General features: G+C 48.0%; 1 protein-coding gene across 4 annotated transcripts in view; it reads left to right on the top strand.

The window, feature by feature from the left end:
- The window catches only part of btbd7 (BTB (POZ) domain containing 7), a 39,352-nt gene that overhangs the window by 17,117 nt on the left and 7,102 nt on the right, over positions 1-15,133 (top strand). For all 4 annotated transcript variants that reach the window (XM_047021820.1, XM_047021821.1, XM_047021822.1 and 1 more), the window contains exons 3-8: positions 836-1,975; positions 10,498-10,706; positions 12,732-12,807; positions 13,655-13,815; positions 14,072-14,215; positions 14,449-14,638. In XM_047021820.1, the coding sequence (XP_046877776.1) occupies positions 836-1,975; positions 10,498-10,706; positions 12,732-12,807; positions 13,655-13,815; positions 14,072-14,215; positions 14,449-14,638 (1,920 nt within the window). The remainder of the gene's footprint in view (positions 1-835; positions 1,976-10,497; positions 10,707-12,731; positions 12,808-13,654; positions 13,816-14,071; positions 14,216-14,448; positions 14,639-15,133) is intronic.

Here is a 15,133-nt window from a genome sequence, read left to right as displayed (position 1 = left end):
TCTTAACAAAATGAGGAGATACAAACAAAAAAACTTGATCTCTTAAGACACTTAACATAAATCTATATATAGGTTTTGGATTAACATTGTAATGGTGGTCTATAAAATAAGCTGAAAATAGGAGTTTGTGTGTACACATGCCGTACTTGGCTGTGGTTGTAACCTTGGCACAGCTAGGATAGAAATGGAACATTGGACACAACCATAAGTCATTTGGAAGACATCCGTGTTTTTGTGTTTGAGACAGCCTTGCAGAGAAGCACAGACCAACTCATCAGACATTCTTTCCTTTTGAGAGCAGGTGTGGAGAGGTGCAAACAAAATTCAGAAGCTAATAAGTTACCACCAGATGTCTATTCTTTTGTAAAACCTTCCCATATTGAAAGCTTCCAAAAACTACATTAATGTAGTTGCAAAGATTAAAACAAAAGCTATTTTTGTTTACCTGTGTCCTCTACATGTCCTTGGCTATTTTTGAAAGTTACCACTTTCCTAACAAATCTTTTGATATTTATCGAAGCTTGAGGCTCACACCTTTATCTTCTGTATTTATCAAGATTCAACTGTCAGCTTTTTGTAATCCTCAATCTCTCATAAGAGGCTTAATTGAAAACATACATCAATTTTATCTTCATGAAAGATCTGCATGTAAAACGTACCAAGGAGAAGAAAATATCCAAGTAGCTTCCTGCCCTGATTCTTAGTTGAAAACTTGGGGTGGTTAACAAATTGGCAACAAAATACTCTTTTACTTCTATTAAACTTGACACAAACCAGTGGGACTTTATTGCACAGAGATGTTTGTCTCCTGGCTAACACTTCCGTGTCTTCTCAGGGACGTCATCCTACAGCCCACAGGGCTATGGCGGCGAGGGAAAGCTGTACAGCCTGGAGCCGGGCTCGGACAAGCCCCAGGACAAGAAGAAGAAGAGCTCAGGCCTGGCCACACTCAAGAGGCGCTTTATTAAGCGACGCAAGTCCAGTCGCTCCGCCGACCATGCCCGCCAGATGCGCGAGCTCCTGTCGGGCTGGGACGTGCGCGATGCCAACGCCCTGGTCGAGGAGTACGAGGGCACCGCCGCCCTGAAGGAGCTGAGTCTCCAGGCTGGGCTGGCACGGGCCGAAGCCCGGACCTTGCAGCGAGATCTGGCGTCGCTGTACCAGCACAAGTACTGCACCGATGTCGACTTGATCTTTCAGGATTCTTGTTTCCCCGCGCACCGTGCCGTGTTAGCGGCCCGGTGCCCTTTCTTCAAGACTCTGCTGTCGTCCTCGCCAGGCTACGGGGCTGAGGTACTCCTGGATGTGGGGACGGCGGGCATGGACGCGTCCATGTTTTCGGCGCTCCTGCACTACCTGTACACAGGCGAGCTGGGCCCGGAGGTGGACGCGCGTCTTCGCAACATGGACGTGTTGGTGCGCCTAAGTGAAGAGTTTGGCACGCCCAACTCGCTGGAGGAGGACATGAGGGGTCTCTGCGAACACATGTGTTACTACGACTCGCTGCTCAGCTTCTCCTCCGACTCGGAGCTGGTTGAAACCTACGGCGCCGTGCCCATTGTGGGGGGCCGTGCGGGATTAGGGAGTGGAGGTGGAGTGGTCACTCCGGGCTCCGCGGACGAGGAACTCCGTGCTCACAAGGCTGTTCTCTCGGCCCGCTCGCCTTTCTTCCGGAACTTGCTTCAGCGGCGCATTCGGGCCGGCGAGGAGATCACGGAGCGAGCCCTGCACACGCCCACGCGCATCATCCTGGACGAGTCCATCATTCCGAAGAAGTACGCGCGCGTCATCCTGCACTGCATGTACACGGACGTGGTGGAGCTGGGGCTGGTGCTGAGGGGAAGCCCCTCCGCGGGGAGCCTGGGGGAGGTGCAGGCCCTGGTGGCCGGGGCCAGGGGCAGCGGGACTCGGGCCGAGGAGGCCATGGAACTCTACCACATCGCCCTTTTCCTGGAGTTCAGCATGCTTGCCCAAGGTAAGCCTTGATGTGTTTTTCTACTGGCATTTCCTTTTTGTTTTGTCTAGACTGGACTTTGTTTACAGTCTAATGACTTAACAGGCTGTTTAGAGTGACTAACCACTGCGAATGGTGCAATGTAGCAACGCCTTTTGACCTCTTAAGTGAGGGGTTAGCTCTTGATTTCCCAGGACTTGAGTTGTTAGTTGTTTTAACTCTCGTGGAAAAAAAAGAAGTGAAATATTTGCAGACACAATGTATCTTCCGCCACGAAACTAGGCCTATGTAAGTCAACTTGAATCCAGAAGTGCTTACTTATCCTCACTCAAAAGTCTTTGGGTTTGACATCTTATGGAGAATTGATTGGCCTATTGGATCCTAGAACTACATTCAATCTTAAGTTTCATTTCTACTATCACACATCACTGCCCCCAGATAATGAAATGGATTTGGAAACTCAAAAGTACTTGGTTCTTGAAATGGAGTATTGACAAGGCCATTCTTCTGGGTTTCACTCAGATGAGACATATTCCATAAAGACCACACACAGATTGTTTTTTAATGTTCAAAATGACTATTCCTTTTATTTTATTTTTTTACAGAAAGAATATATGTTTAAGGAAGACAAGTTGGTTGCTCACCGACACAGTTTAACTGCTCCTTATCAATTGAAAGCAGATCATTATCAGTAATCTACAATACTGTAACCGTGAAAAAGATATTTGCAGGAGCCTGATCAACTTTCTGTACAATGTCTATCATGTAAAACATCGAAATGTAAAGTAAGTCGGAAACTTTCATAGAGCTTACAAACACTGCCAGACTGCAAGCAGCAGGAGCTGTTGTTGTTGTCAGGGGAGTGACTGACAACCACAGCCTCTCAGCTCGGTAACATGCTGTGACACACTGAACTTGCTGTGCTGCACAAGCCTGTCACGCCCCCAAGGGACCCACAGGTTATCCCCTCATGTACGGAGCCAAACAGCCATCGGTGAGCGTGGAGGTCGCTCTGTGCTGAATTCAACACCCCAACCAGATGGAAAGAGAGAAGAGCTCTGTCCTTTCCAAAAAATGAAGTGTGTAATGTGACAGATTATTGTTACTCTGTCAACCTTTTGTCATGCTCCTTCTGTTTGGTTTATGAACTGAATTTATGGACCCCTGTCATGGTATAGGCCTGGTAGGGCTAATCCCTACCAAAGGAATTGCCCTTAGGGAGCAGGAAAGGTGCTGCTCTCAGGTCACAGTGCAAGTGCTTCTGATCTCCTGGGAGAGTTCAGGTGTCTAGTTTCGATCTCTCCACTCCTCTTCCCTGTCAGCAGTGATAATGGATATTGATCTAGTGGAACCCATGTAAGGCTGGCTGGTGTTTACCGCCAGTACCTTGGTTTCTTTTGAAGGTTCTCTACTGGTGACAGCAAGATGAAGCAATTTTAATTACAAATAGAAATTCTTGTTGGCACAAATTATTCTTCAATAAATACTAATTGGCAAGGATTTGGACATGTGTGAGTTTAGGGAAGGTGATTGACTCACGGAATTAAATCCCCGATGCAGTGATGCGGCTTCTAACCACAAGATAAATATGTAATGACATCCTTTCTGTATGCAAATGTGAGATGATTTGATATTAGGGAGTGAGATGGAAGAAGCCTAACCTCCAAGGGGGCTTCAACTCGGCAATCAGCAAGGGTACATTGCTCGCTCGCACCATTTCCTTGCAAATCAATTTTTCCATCTCATCTGTTGGATGTAGTGTTTCCACCGTCTAAAAGACTTGGTGTTTCAGGTGCGTCAGTGTTTTAGATTAGTCGTCCTAAATCCATCTGGATGAACTGAGCCCTTGAGGACACGCGCTTGCATTTGGAGCGTATCTACCTGACGTTTGAGGTAACTCTCCCTTCCAGACTTTCTTCTGGACGAGTCTGTTCAGGTTCTAAAGCGTGCGCTCCACATGTCTGGGACAGGGCCCCTCCCCCAGGGTTATTCAGGTTTAGCAGCCTGCCATAGCCAGCTGCTTTCTCCCAAACCACTCACCCAGAGGAGTCTCTCTGGGAAACTTGCTAATGCTGTAATATGTATTTACCATTTACCATCGTCTGTGTTTCACTCAGCAAGTCTCGTGTTACATGACTAAATCAATACCTGTTTCTCACCGAGGTAGCATCTGACAGTGGCGTTTAGAAAGCAGAGGAAAACTGAAATAAGCTTAAGAGCCACTCTCACACTTAGGCTAATGTCTTTTAAACTGTCGTTTAGGCATGTCTCTCAAAACGTTCTCTGCATGGTGTTTCATTTAGGGCGTGGCATCCCTGTGGTGGTGGGGTCTCATTTACCCGGTGTCTAATGTTTATTTTTGACGTAGACACTTCCTCTGTCAACTTTTCAGTGACTGCGAATATCCTTTGAACAGTATGGGGGGACTGGTTCTAAAAGTATTCAGCCTGTCATAGTCTCACTGCACATGCTACCATTTCATTTCCATACAGTTTATCAAGTTTTTGTCCAAATGCATTTTATTCTCCAAGTCTAGTGTTCTCCTCCTAACTCTTTTTCTGAGGGTTTGTCTCAGTTTGTGTGAAATGCTTTTCAATTCACTGGTGGGTAACTGTTTAATGCACTGTGATTGCACATAAAAGGTTGTTTGATCTCATGATAATCGTCAAAGTACCTACCACCAAGCAAAATAATGGGCTTCACTTACAATTGTGGCTAAAGTTAGACAGGAAAGCTGCCATTAATATTCATGGTCTCTGGTGTATCTTAATCTCACATTATTTAATGTTGGGGTAAGTGTATTTAGGTTTACAATATTGAACTCTTTTAAAACTAGTTTAACCCCCCGCTATATATATATATATATATATATATATATATATATATATATATATATATATATATATATATATATATTAATGTTATTCATCCTAAAGACATGTTACATTACAACTGACAGAATGGTGGTCACTAATTGTTCACATACACATATGTGTATATATGTGTGTGTGTATATTTTTATATATATTATCAAGGGGGAGGTAGAAAGTTTACAATAGTACTTTAAGGCAACTCCTTTAGCAGATATTGTGCAATCAGTTTGTAGCGGAACAAATCTGAGAGTTCTTCCTCAGTTAAAGACCCAGCGGAACTCTAGAACACTACCATCCTGTCAGGTCAGATAAGGATCAGTCCCATCCTGTCTCGAACAACATTGGCGCAAGTTTATCATTCTTCCAGTGTTCCATATTACAAAGCAGATTTTTTCTTGGCCACTACGCTCTCAGCCCACTGCAATCTTTCCAGAATTGTTTTGGGGCAAGCTCATTATAAAACAGTGGTTACGGTAGACCGAGGTAAAGGTGAGAGACTTTCCCGGTGAACATTTACTGACCACCATTCTGTCAGTAGTAATGTAACATTGTCTTTAGGATAAATAACTTATGGTGTTACTGTCCAAGATGGCAAATAATGTAAAAGGAAAATTACTCTTTCAATAAAGAATAGGAAAACCTTTTAACCTGCCTACAAATTAAGCCCTGTAATCAGTCTATTTGGTCACATTATTTCAAAAAAAAAAATCATTCTATCTCTATCCAATTCATACAATTAAATGCTCAGGATAGGTCCAGCCATAGTTGCATGCGTTCATACTGAATACATGCTACTAGCCAACACACCAAGGAATTCTTTTAGCAACTACGCGCTAAAATCCTCTGCTGTGAAATTGAAGTTGTGACCCCTGTGAAACGGACCCGCTGACGACAGTTTAACACCCGCATGGCGTCTAGCACGTCGAACAGGAAGATGGGAAGGGATAATGAATGTGTCTGCGGTGCCACAGTGGAGCAGATACAAACTAGGGGTAGTGGGGCGGTGAGGTGAATTTTAGTCAGCCCACGAGGGGAATCATTATTACACTTGTTCATTACACGGCGCTGCCCATGACAGATACCTCCACCGAACCCTTGTGACGTTTGGGCAGGGTTGAGGAGAAGTTGTTGAAAAATAGGAGGTCAAGTTGAACATGTGAGAGATGCTGGTACTGTCATACGTCTTCATCAGGCGACATGCCAACGACTGAAGGCAACTACTCACTGTCAAATATCACCTACATGATTTATTTGACACTTTGCAACGACAGGCTTATTTCTGTCTAGAACTCCCAAAGAGCTTTTAATTACTGTTGGCACCAATAGTATATAATCATAGTTTACTCCGTTTCTTACAGTCAGAAAGGCAAAATATGAATTTGAAAAGTATGGAAGGTTGTAGAACTAAATGCCAGCTTACAAAACGCTTACTCAGCCATGAGTCCAACCTTCCATAGCTGTGTACTGTTGTCCAAATGTTGTATAGAGGTGGAACAATGGAGCACTTTTTTGGTATCTGTCACCGCGAGTTCAGTTACGGCAGGGGAGAAACGAGTAGGAATAGAAAAGGAATAGAATTGCATCATGCACCAACAGAAGAGAGTGGGATGGGAAAGGGTGATGAGAGTGAATAAATAAAAGGGTGTTCTCTCCCGAGTCTCTAGCCTGCCTTGCGCCGCTGAGGATAACGTTAAGTGGCACCCTTCAGTGTGCACGCCGGCTGGTTCAGTAGTGCAAATGAGACGGTGTGTCGGCGGGCCCCCAAGCTGTCGCCTTGTCTCGGAGACACAACACCGGCTCCCTACCTCGGAGACCTTAAAAATGCATTACTTTTCATAACGGATGGAGAGACTCAGGAATGGGGAGATAATGGAAGAATTAATCATGCTTCGTCTGAGGTTTCCAATTTCATGTCTTTCTTTTTACATATTTTTTCACTCTTGAATTGAAAGGTTGTATGTGTTTTTGGGGGTTTGTTTTCAAACTTGGCGGCCGTATTCGACACAGATTATATTTTTTGTTTGTTTGTTTCAGCACGTTTGACCAAATTAAATAGGGTAGAATTGGTTGTAATACACATGTATAATAGTGAGAAGACAGGTTAACTAGTATCTGTTTAAGCTAAATTGGCATGTTGAATTTTAACATGACATGCTTTTATTAAAAGCCACAGGCTTGCAAACTGCATTGTTACCCCAGTTTTGGAAACGTCATACAAGTCGAAAGACAGTGTTTGTTTAAAAAAAAAAAACTAAAGAGATTCAAAAAGAATTGTCACTATCACAAACAAACGTAACAATTCAGGGAAATGCAGTTTGTCCTTCTTAAACAACTGTAACCAATACAGTCGTTAAAGGCTGGCAGATATTGTCCTGTAAATCAGCACTAGAATAGATGGGCTGTAATGTTGCGGTCTTGTAAACCAGCATTGATCATCACGCCCCCAACATCCTTTTGCTGTTTTCTGCTCTGCACGCATGTGTGGGTTCAACTCTGGTTTCCTGTTGATTTTGTTTTTACCGGAACACGGGACCCTGTCCTCTGACATCTACAATTCATTGTTTCACTTTCAACTCAGAAATCTGAACCATATCTGTATCTCTTGTTACCTTCCCCCACCCCTTCCCTCTGTCTCCTTTCCTTTCTCCTAGCCTGTCCATCACCGGGCTCCAGGGTGCAGGGTAGTTAATTAGCCGGGGCTGCACATGTTCTGGGGCTGAGGGAGGTGTCCATGATTGGGGCTTCACCACTGGTGACCTCCACATTTCCACAACCCCCATGTTGTTGGCCTTGGCTTTGAGTGTACAACACCAGGTTTATCAGAGTGTAAAATGAGACCGGAGTGCACGTCCTGCATGTTACATGGCACGACCTTGTGGCTGGCCTCCTTTCTCTGAGAACCTCACCTTGAGCAAGAAGGGGGATGAGATGGAGCATGTGCCGTTTTTTCTGAACAAGGACTTTTGTTTTTATTTTTTAAATATATTTAACAACAGACAGTGTTTCAATGTTTTCTTTTAAGCTCCACAGATTTCTAACTGTGGGCGATACAACACCGCAATTGAGTAAATTATGGCAAAGAGCCTCCTGTTGAGAAGGATCCACAGATGATTATACACCCACTTGACCCCCTGTAATGCATCACACTAATGAGAACAGGGACTGACTCAACCAGCAGTTTACCGCCAGAACCAGGCCCTGGAGGTTGATGGGAGAAACCCATCTACATAGCTTCAGTTCATCGTTAATTATTATATGAAACTGAAGGTTGTAAGTAACCTGTAAATGTTTAAATAAGAACTATTGAAACCTTGTTTTGAATGTTGTCGAAGATTATTTTGAGAACCATGTCGACATCCTAGTTTTTCCTCGACAAATAGCAGCGGTAAGCCCTTAATGCCAATGGCGGACGCAAGGATTGAGGTTTAGATCTGTTAATGCAACCTGGCATGCGTATGAGGGAGTGAATCTAATGGGATTATTTTTGAATCTACACGTCTGTGAGGTGGGCAAGCCAGTGTGTGTGTCGGAGGAGAACGAGATAGCTCCCATGCATTTCTATCAGCCTCACTTTCCAGCCAATATCTCTCCCATTCCTCTCCTTCTTGAAACCAGTCCGGTTGTCACAGTTCCTCTGGCTGATACCAGAGTAAATCCTGCCACCTCTTAAATTCCAATCACTCGCACTGCAGGGGCCAGATTTTACACATCCAGCCCGCAGTTTCCCGGAAATTGAATTATTGGCGGGGCCATGGGATCATTGCAAATTGAGAAAACAAAACTACTAGCACACACAATGTTCCCTGATTGCCGCATCAGCAAGCGTTTTTTTCCCCCTTTTTTCTTCTCCAAAGCAGAAAAATCCTCTTCGCACATCTTTACGAAGGGTCGTCAGAACTTAATCTGGTCGACCGTCGTGGAGACCCATCACCACACTTCCACTCCAAATCAACACCTCTGGAAAGGAGAATCATCAGAGGGGGTTGGTGTATCAGACAGCCAAACCATGCCGTCCCCATCCTCATAGCCCGCCCAGGAACGAGGCATAAGCCAGCTTTTCCGCAGGGCGCTTCACAAAGCCCATCATCGAAGTGACGTTTTCATTTAGTTCAACGGCAAAACGGCTTATGGCTTCACTGCCCTGCGCACCCTATCCCTTCTCCCCAAGGCAGAAAGTGACAACTAGAAACTGAATGTAATTTATTTGTATTTTCGCCAAACTCATGGTCCTAAATGGTCCTTGCAGCGATTCACAGCACAGAGTAAAGGTAAGTATTGATAAAGATGATGTGGCAATGGCCACAGGGGAGGACAACCTGATTTTCTTCTGAGCAGCAATCCCTGAGCTAGTTTTATAAAGGAGGAGGTGGCTGGAGAGTGTAGCACAAAGCCATAAGGCAGAAGATTCCCAATGACATGAACACACCTTGAAAAAGGACCAGAACATTCACATTGCAGCAGTCTGGGCCTTTCTGTTTCATGAGTTTCTATTTTCCATAGGATTAGGATGTAGATGGGATTAAAAGAACAAAACACATCTGTTATTATTACTCCTGGTGCTGTGGAACTCAACGCCACGTTCCAACTTCAAAAGCCAACGAAGAGACGCCACCTAAACCAGTCAGCCAGCAAAGAGACACCAACTAAACCAGTCAGCAGGCGAGGTCACCACCTAAACCAGTCAGCCAACGAAGAGACCACCTAAACCAGTCAGCCAACGAAGAGACACTACCTAAACCAGTCAGCCAACGAAGAGACCACCTAAACCAGTCAGCCAACAAAGAGACCACCTAAACCATTCAGCCAACGAAGAGACCACGTAAACCAGTCAGCCGGCAAAAGAGACGCCACCTAAACCAGTCAGCAAAGAGACACCACCTAAACTAGTCAGCAAAGAGACACCACCTAAACCAGTCAGCCGGCGAAGAGACACCACATCAGAAGCAGCAGTGACCTTGCGTGACTTCTGCTCTCATCCCCCCCAGACCCCCAGGGCCAGCGAACTGACATTTCAGAAGCGCCTAGCCCCCTCCACAGGAGGGCTGGAACTCACAGAAACGTGCATGTCTAGTGAACCACATGCAGCTCATTCCAACAGCCTGCCGAGGCGGCCCCGCTCGTGACGAGCACATTCGCATGGTCGACACGACCAACACGCAGCGAGAGACACAGATGGCAAGGGGGTGTCGGGCCTCTGGGAAATTTGGGATTTTCACAAAACCAGATTCCATCGTGAAGGTTCTTTTGTCAGCAGTCGAATGAGACGCACAACCTTGATGTGACTTAAGTATTTTTCCCTGGCCTGTTTGAGGGAACTTCGTATTTACGGTTTAGTGAAGTGCTTCATGTGAAGTTTGTTTCAGTGACTGGCGGTATTGGATATTAACATCAGGTGTTGAATGAGATACGAAACGGTATAGCAGTGAATGACAGTAACTCCGACAGGTCTTTATTCACTAGAATATTGAACACTGCCTTTTAGCAATGTGCAATTGACTGTAAAGATTTTAGTTTTCCACCGTGCTGCTTAATGCTGATATGCATGCATTCTTATCAATATTTAGAAAGTAGTCACGGTGATATGAATTTACACCGTACACCTGCAATTATACCGCATCTCCCACGTGCGTGCGTGCATTCACATTCTCACCCTCCATTTCTATCCTTCAGGCTGTGAGGACATCGTGGTGGAAAGCATCTCTCTGGACACGGTGGTGGCCATCTTGAAGTGGAGCTCGCAGCCCTACGGCTCCAAGTGGGTCCACCGGCAGGCCATGCACTTCCTGTGCGAGGACTTCAGCCAGGTCATGGTGTCAGACGTGCTGTATGAGCTCAGCAAGGAGCCCCTCCTGGCCGCCATACAGTCCGACTACCTGCAGGTTAGATGCCGCTAAACACGCACACACGCGCACACGCAGACAATCTCTGTCCTGTTCCTTTTCACATGAGCTGGTTTTGCGAGTCCCTCCAGCCGGTGAATGGGATAAGGTAATGGAGTCTTAATTTTAGATGCACGGCTTCATGACATGATTTAGCCCCCGTCTCCTTGCCAGTTTTGAGCGTAACACGGTGACTCATTGGCGTTTCAGGCTTAATAAGTCAGCGTTATCAGATAGGCCTCTTCTACATTTCGAGGACACTAATATGCCTTCTCCAGACAATCTGTTTGGGAGGGGGGTGGGGGGTGGAGGGGGGGGATTTTTCTGGAACCAATCAATTTTCATGCTGGATTGATGTGCTTCCAAAACGAGGCTGGTGTGTAACAGGAAGCCGATCGGGGAAAATTCCAATTGGAGGGAGGGACAGATAATGTGATGATGGAGGGAGAGAGGGACACTTTTATTAGGGACTTTATGAGATAAGGACCATGCGAGGACAAGGGTAGTGAAACTGCGAAATGGGGACAGGCACGTTGGGGCCCAGACGAGGCAGACTCAGGGAGGGTGCTCCTGGCTGGGGAGAGGGTCCAGCCCCAACATTGCAGCCCCCCAGCCTCACATCCCCAGTACTGCAGCCCCCCCAGCCTCACAGCCCCAGTACTGCAGCCCCCCCAGCCTCACAGCCCCAGTACTGCAGCCCCCCCAGCCTCACATCCCCAGTACTGCAGCCCCCCCAGCCTCACATCGCCAGTACTGCAGCCCCCCCAGCCTCACATCCCCAGTTCTGCAGCCCCCCCAGCCTCACATCCCCAGTACTGCAGCCCCCCCAGCCTCACATCCCCAGTACTGCAGCCCCCCCAGCCTCACAGCCCCAGTACTGCAGCCCCCCCAGCCTCACATCCCCAGTACTGCAGCCCCCCCAGCCTCACAGCCCCAGTACTGCAGCCCCCCCAGCCTCACATCCCCAGTACTGCAGCCCCCCCCAGCCTCACATCCCCAGTACTGCAGCCCCCCCAGCCTCACATCCCCAGTACTGCAGCCCCCCCGGCCTCACATCCCCAGTACTGCAGCCCCCCCGGCCTCACAGCCCCAGTACTGCAGCCCCCCCAGCCTCACATCCCCAGTACTGCAGCCCCCCCAGCCTCACATCCCCAGTACTGCAGCCCCCCCAGCCTCACATCGCCAGTACTGCAGCCCCCCCAGCGTCACAGCCCCAGTACTGCAGCCCCCCCAGCCTCACATCCCCAGTACTGCAGCCCCCCCAGCCTCACATCCCCAGTACTGCAGCCCCCCCAGCTTCACAGCCCCAGTACTGCAGCCCCCCCAGCCTCACAGCCCCAGTACTGCAGCCCCCCCAGCCTCACAGCCCCAGTACTGCAGCCCTCACAGCCCCAGTATTGCAGCCCCCACGGTCCCCCAGCACCAGTACTGCAGCCCCTCATCACCAGCCAAATGGTCTACGATGAGCAGATTAGTGCCCACCACAGGGGGTTCTGGCTCATCGGAACAAACTGAACATTTGACGGGCCAACTGTGGTAAACACACTCCAAGCTGGCCAACCCTGTTCAGGAGTAGTTTACTATCATCAGTGGGTTTGTTTATGATACCGTGCAGCAAATTTGCCTTTGTGGTGCTTCTTGGTGTATTCTTGGATGGTAGGCTTCGCATAGGTGTTTGCAGTCTCATAGAAGTTGGAAGTAGAGGTTATGGGAATGGCCTCGTTCATGTGTTTCCTCCTCTCAGGGTCAGCCCAAGCTGACCACACGAAGGTCTGAAAGTTAATAAGCGTGCAGGTGACCCTTGACTGGGCGTGTGGCGAAGTGTTTACTTCATCCATCGATGATGTACCACGTTCTTCCTCCTCCTACAAGTTGGCTGTGTTGAATATGCCTTGGCTTTTCCATGGTTCCTAATGATTGGTTCTAATGAGGCCAGGGAAGCGGACCTTGTGGCAAAGGGTAAGCTCTTGTCAGTAACCCCCTTGCTGTGAAATGACCGGCCTGGTTGTGTTGTCTCGTTGGCAGGCCAGCGAGCAGGACATCCTGAAGTACGTGGTCAAGTGGGGCGAGCACCAGCTCATTAAGAGGATGGCAGACCGAGGTGAGCACCTCTCTCTCTCTTGCAAGCATTCTCCGTTGTGCTCTCTCACTCCTTTTCCCTCTCTCTCTTTCTTCTCCGTCTACTACACCCTCCCCGTCCATCTGTCCTTCCTCTCTTTTTTCTTCCCAGCCCACCTCTCCGAGACAAAGTATCAACAAAACCTCCTTCCCCGAGTCAGCAAGGCCAATGATTTATGCCTTTGTCCGGTTTAAGTGGATTGATAATGAGGCTGTGACTTGGCCGGGAGCAGGCTTGGACAGAGCTCACTCTAACCATGTTCCTTGCCCGCTTGGTCTGGAGGTGGAAACGGGAATGTTTTGTTTTTTTGTCTTTTCTTTTTCTCCATTCAGACAGTCCATTTCCACCTTCGTTTTATTTTCCTCCCCCGTTTGTTGTTTTTTTTCTGTTTTTATTTGTAGTTTTTTTTGCTCCTTGACATGATTTTTTCCTCTCTTCAGCTGCATGGCCTTTTCCCCCCTCTGCTGTTAGCCTTTTCTTAGAACTCTTTTTACTCCTGCACCGTTTCCTACCTCCCCTCAACTTTTCTTTCCTTTAACTTTATCTCTCCCACCTGCATCTGTGCCCCCTCTCCTATCATTCTCTCCCTTTCTTTCATTCTCTCCTATCATTCTCTCTCTTCTATCATTCTCTCTGTCCTATCATTCTCTTCCTCCTATCATTCTCTCTCTTCTATCATCCTCTCCCTTCCTTCTTTTCATTCCCATCCTCCGGAGGTTCGGAAGGCACCGGACTCAAACACAATGTGAGGTGTGGTCCTCTGGCGACGACTCCTGAATGCCCGGGATGATTGTTCTCCTGTTTGCGTCCCTCCCCCCCCCCCCCTCAGAGCCCAACCTTCTGAGCGGCACGGCTCACAGCGTCAACAAGAGGGGTGTGAAGAGGAGGGACTTGGACCTGGAAGAGCTGAAGGACATCCTGTCTCCACTGCTGCCTCACGTCCGCATCGAGCACATCCTGCCCCCCAGCAGCGAGGTCCTCTCAGACACGGTGAGCACCTGCGTGCACTTCAGAGGGAGGCATGTGACCCTCTCCACTGTCACATTTGCACTGTTATTTCCCCTGTTGCCACCAACTTTTGTCACCCCCCCCCCCCCCCCCCCCCCCCCCCAAAAAAAGTCCTGTCTTGCTTCATAAATGTCGTTCTTCCATTCTCCTCTGCTGTTGTCCCCTCTCCTCCCTTCCCTTCCCCCTCCTTCCTCCGGCTCCCTCCCCTCATGTTGTTCCGTCCATCCCCGCCCCCCAGATGAAGAGGGGTCTGATCAGCACCCCTCCCTCCGACATGCTCCCCACGGCCGAGGGGGGCAAGGGCAACGCCTGGCTCCGGCAGAAGAGCGCCGGCATCTACGTGCGCCCCCGCCTCTTCTCGCCCTACGTGGAGGAGGCCAAGGTAGCTGTGCAGAGACGCTCGCGCCACGGTCACCTTTGGGGGTCTAATACCCACTAGGGGTTTGCTGGGAAGTTATTTTGATGAATAGATGCCAACGGTTTCTTGTTAAAATGCAAAGTGTGTCGGTGCAAGTTGGGGAAAAGGGGAGTGTGTTACACACACTCTCCCACACACACACAGCCACACACACACACAGAAAACCCCCTCTAATGTGTCTCTCCGTGTTCCACCAGTCGGTGCTGGATGAGATTATGGTGGAGCAGACCGACCTGGTGCGCCTGCGCATGGTGCGCATGTCCAACGTCCCCGACACCCTCTACATGGTCAACAACGCCGTGCCCCAGTGCTGTCACATGATCAACCACCAACAAATGGCTGGCAGCCAGTCGGCCCCGCCCTCCGTGGTGGCCAATGAGATCCCAGGTGGGTTGGGCCCAGAGATTGGCATCTTCACCGATAATTACTGAATCTTGGGGAATCTTTGACCTTTGGGGGATATTGGGACTGGAGTTGGGGCTTTCCAACTGGTAGTTTAGCCTGTATTAGACTTTTACCTCATTTCTGTCACATGTAGATGAGGTAAGGGACAGGAGAAGAGGAAGACTATATTGTTTCACAAACTGACACAGTTGGGCAATAGTTCCATAAAACCATACAACCATACAACTCAAGCTAACCTCTCTGTGACATTCGGTTTTCAATTTGTTTATTTTTTCTTTTCACACAGCAAGAGGTAGCCGAACTCCTTTTAAAGTGGGTTTCTTTCCAAAAGCTCAGTAAAAGTCTATTTGAACCTCGCCTTCACAAAAGTCCTTCTGTTCAGCCTTGCACATTCAGTAGGAGTCACGTGGCTCTTCCACAGATAAAAAGCCTTTTTTGTTACCGGGCAACAATAAGGTGACGTCTGTGCACAGCCTC

The sequence above is a fragment of the Hypomesus transpacificus genome, chromosome 6 (genome assembly GCF_021917145.1).
Source record: "Hypomesus transpacificus isolate Combined female chromosome 6, fHypTra1, whole genome shotgun sequence".
In the NCBI taxonomy this organism is placed as follows: Eukaryota; Metazoa; Chordata; class Actinopteri; order Osmeriformes; family Osmeridae; genus Hypomesus; species Hypomesus transpacificus.
Note: the sequence above shows the minus strand (reverse complement) of the source record. Positions and strands in the feature narration are given on the sequence as shown.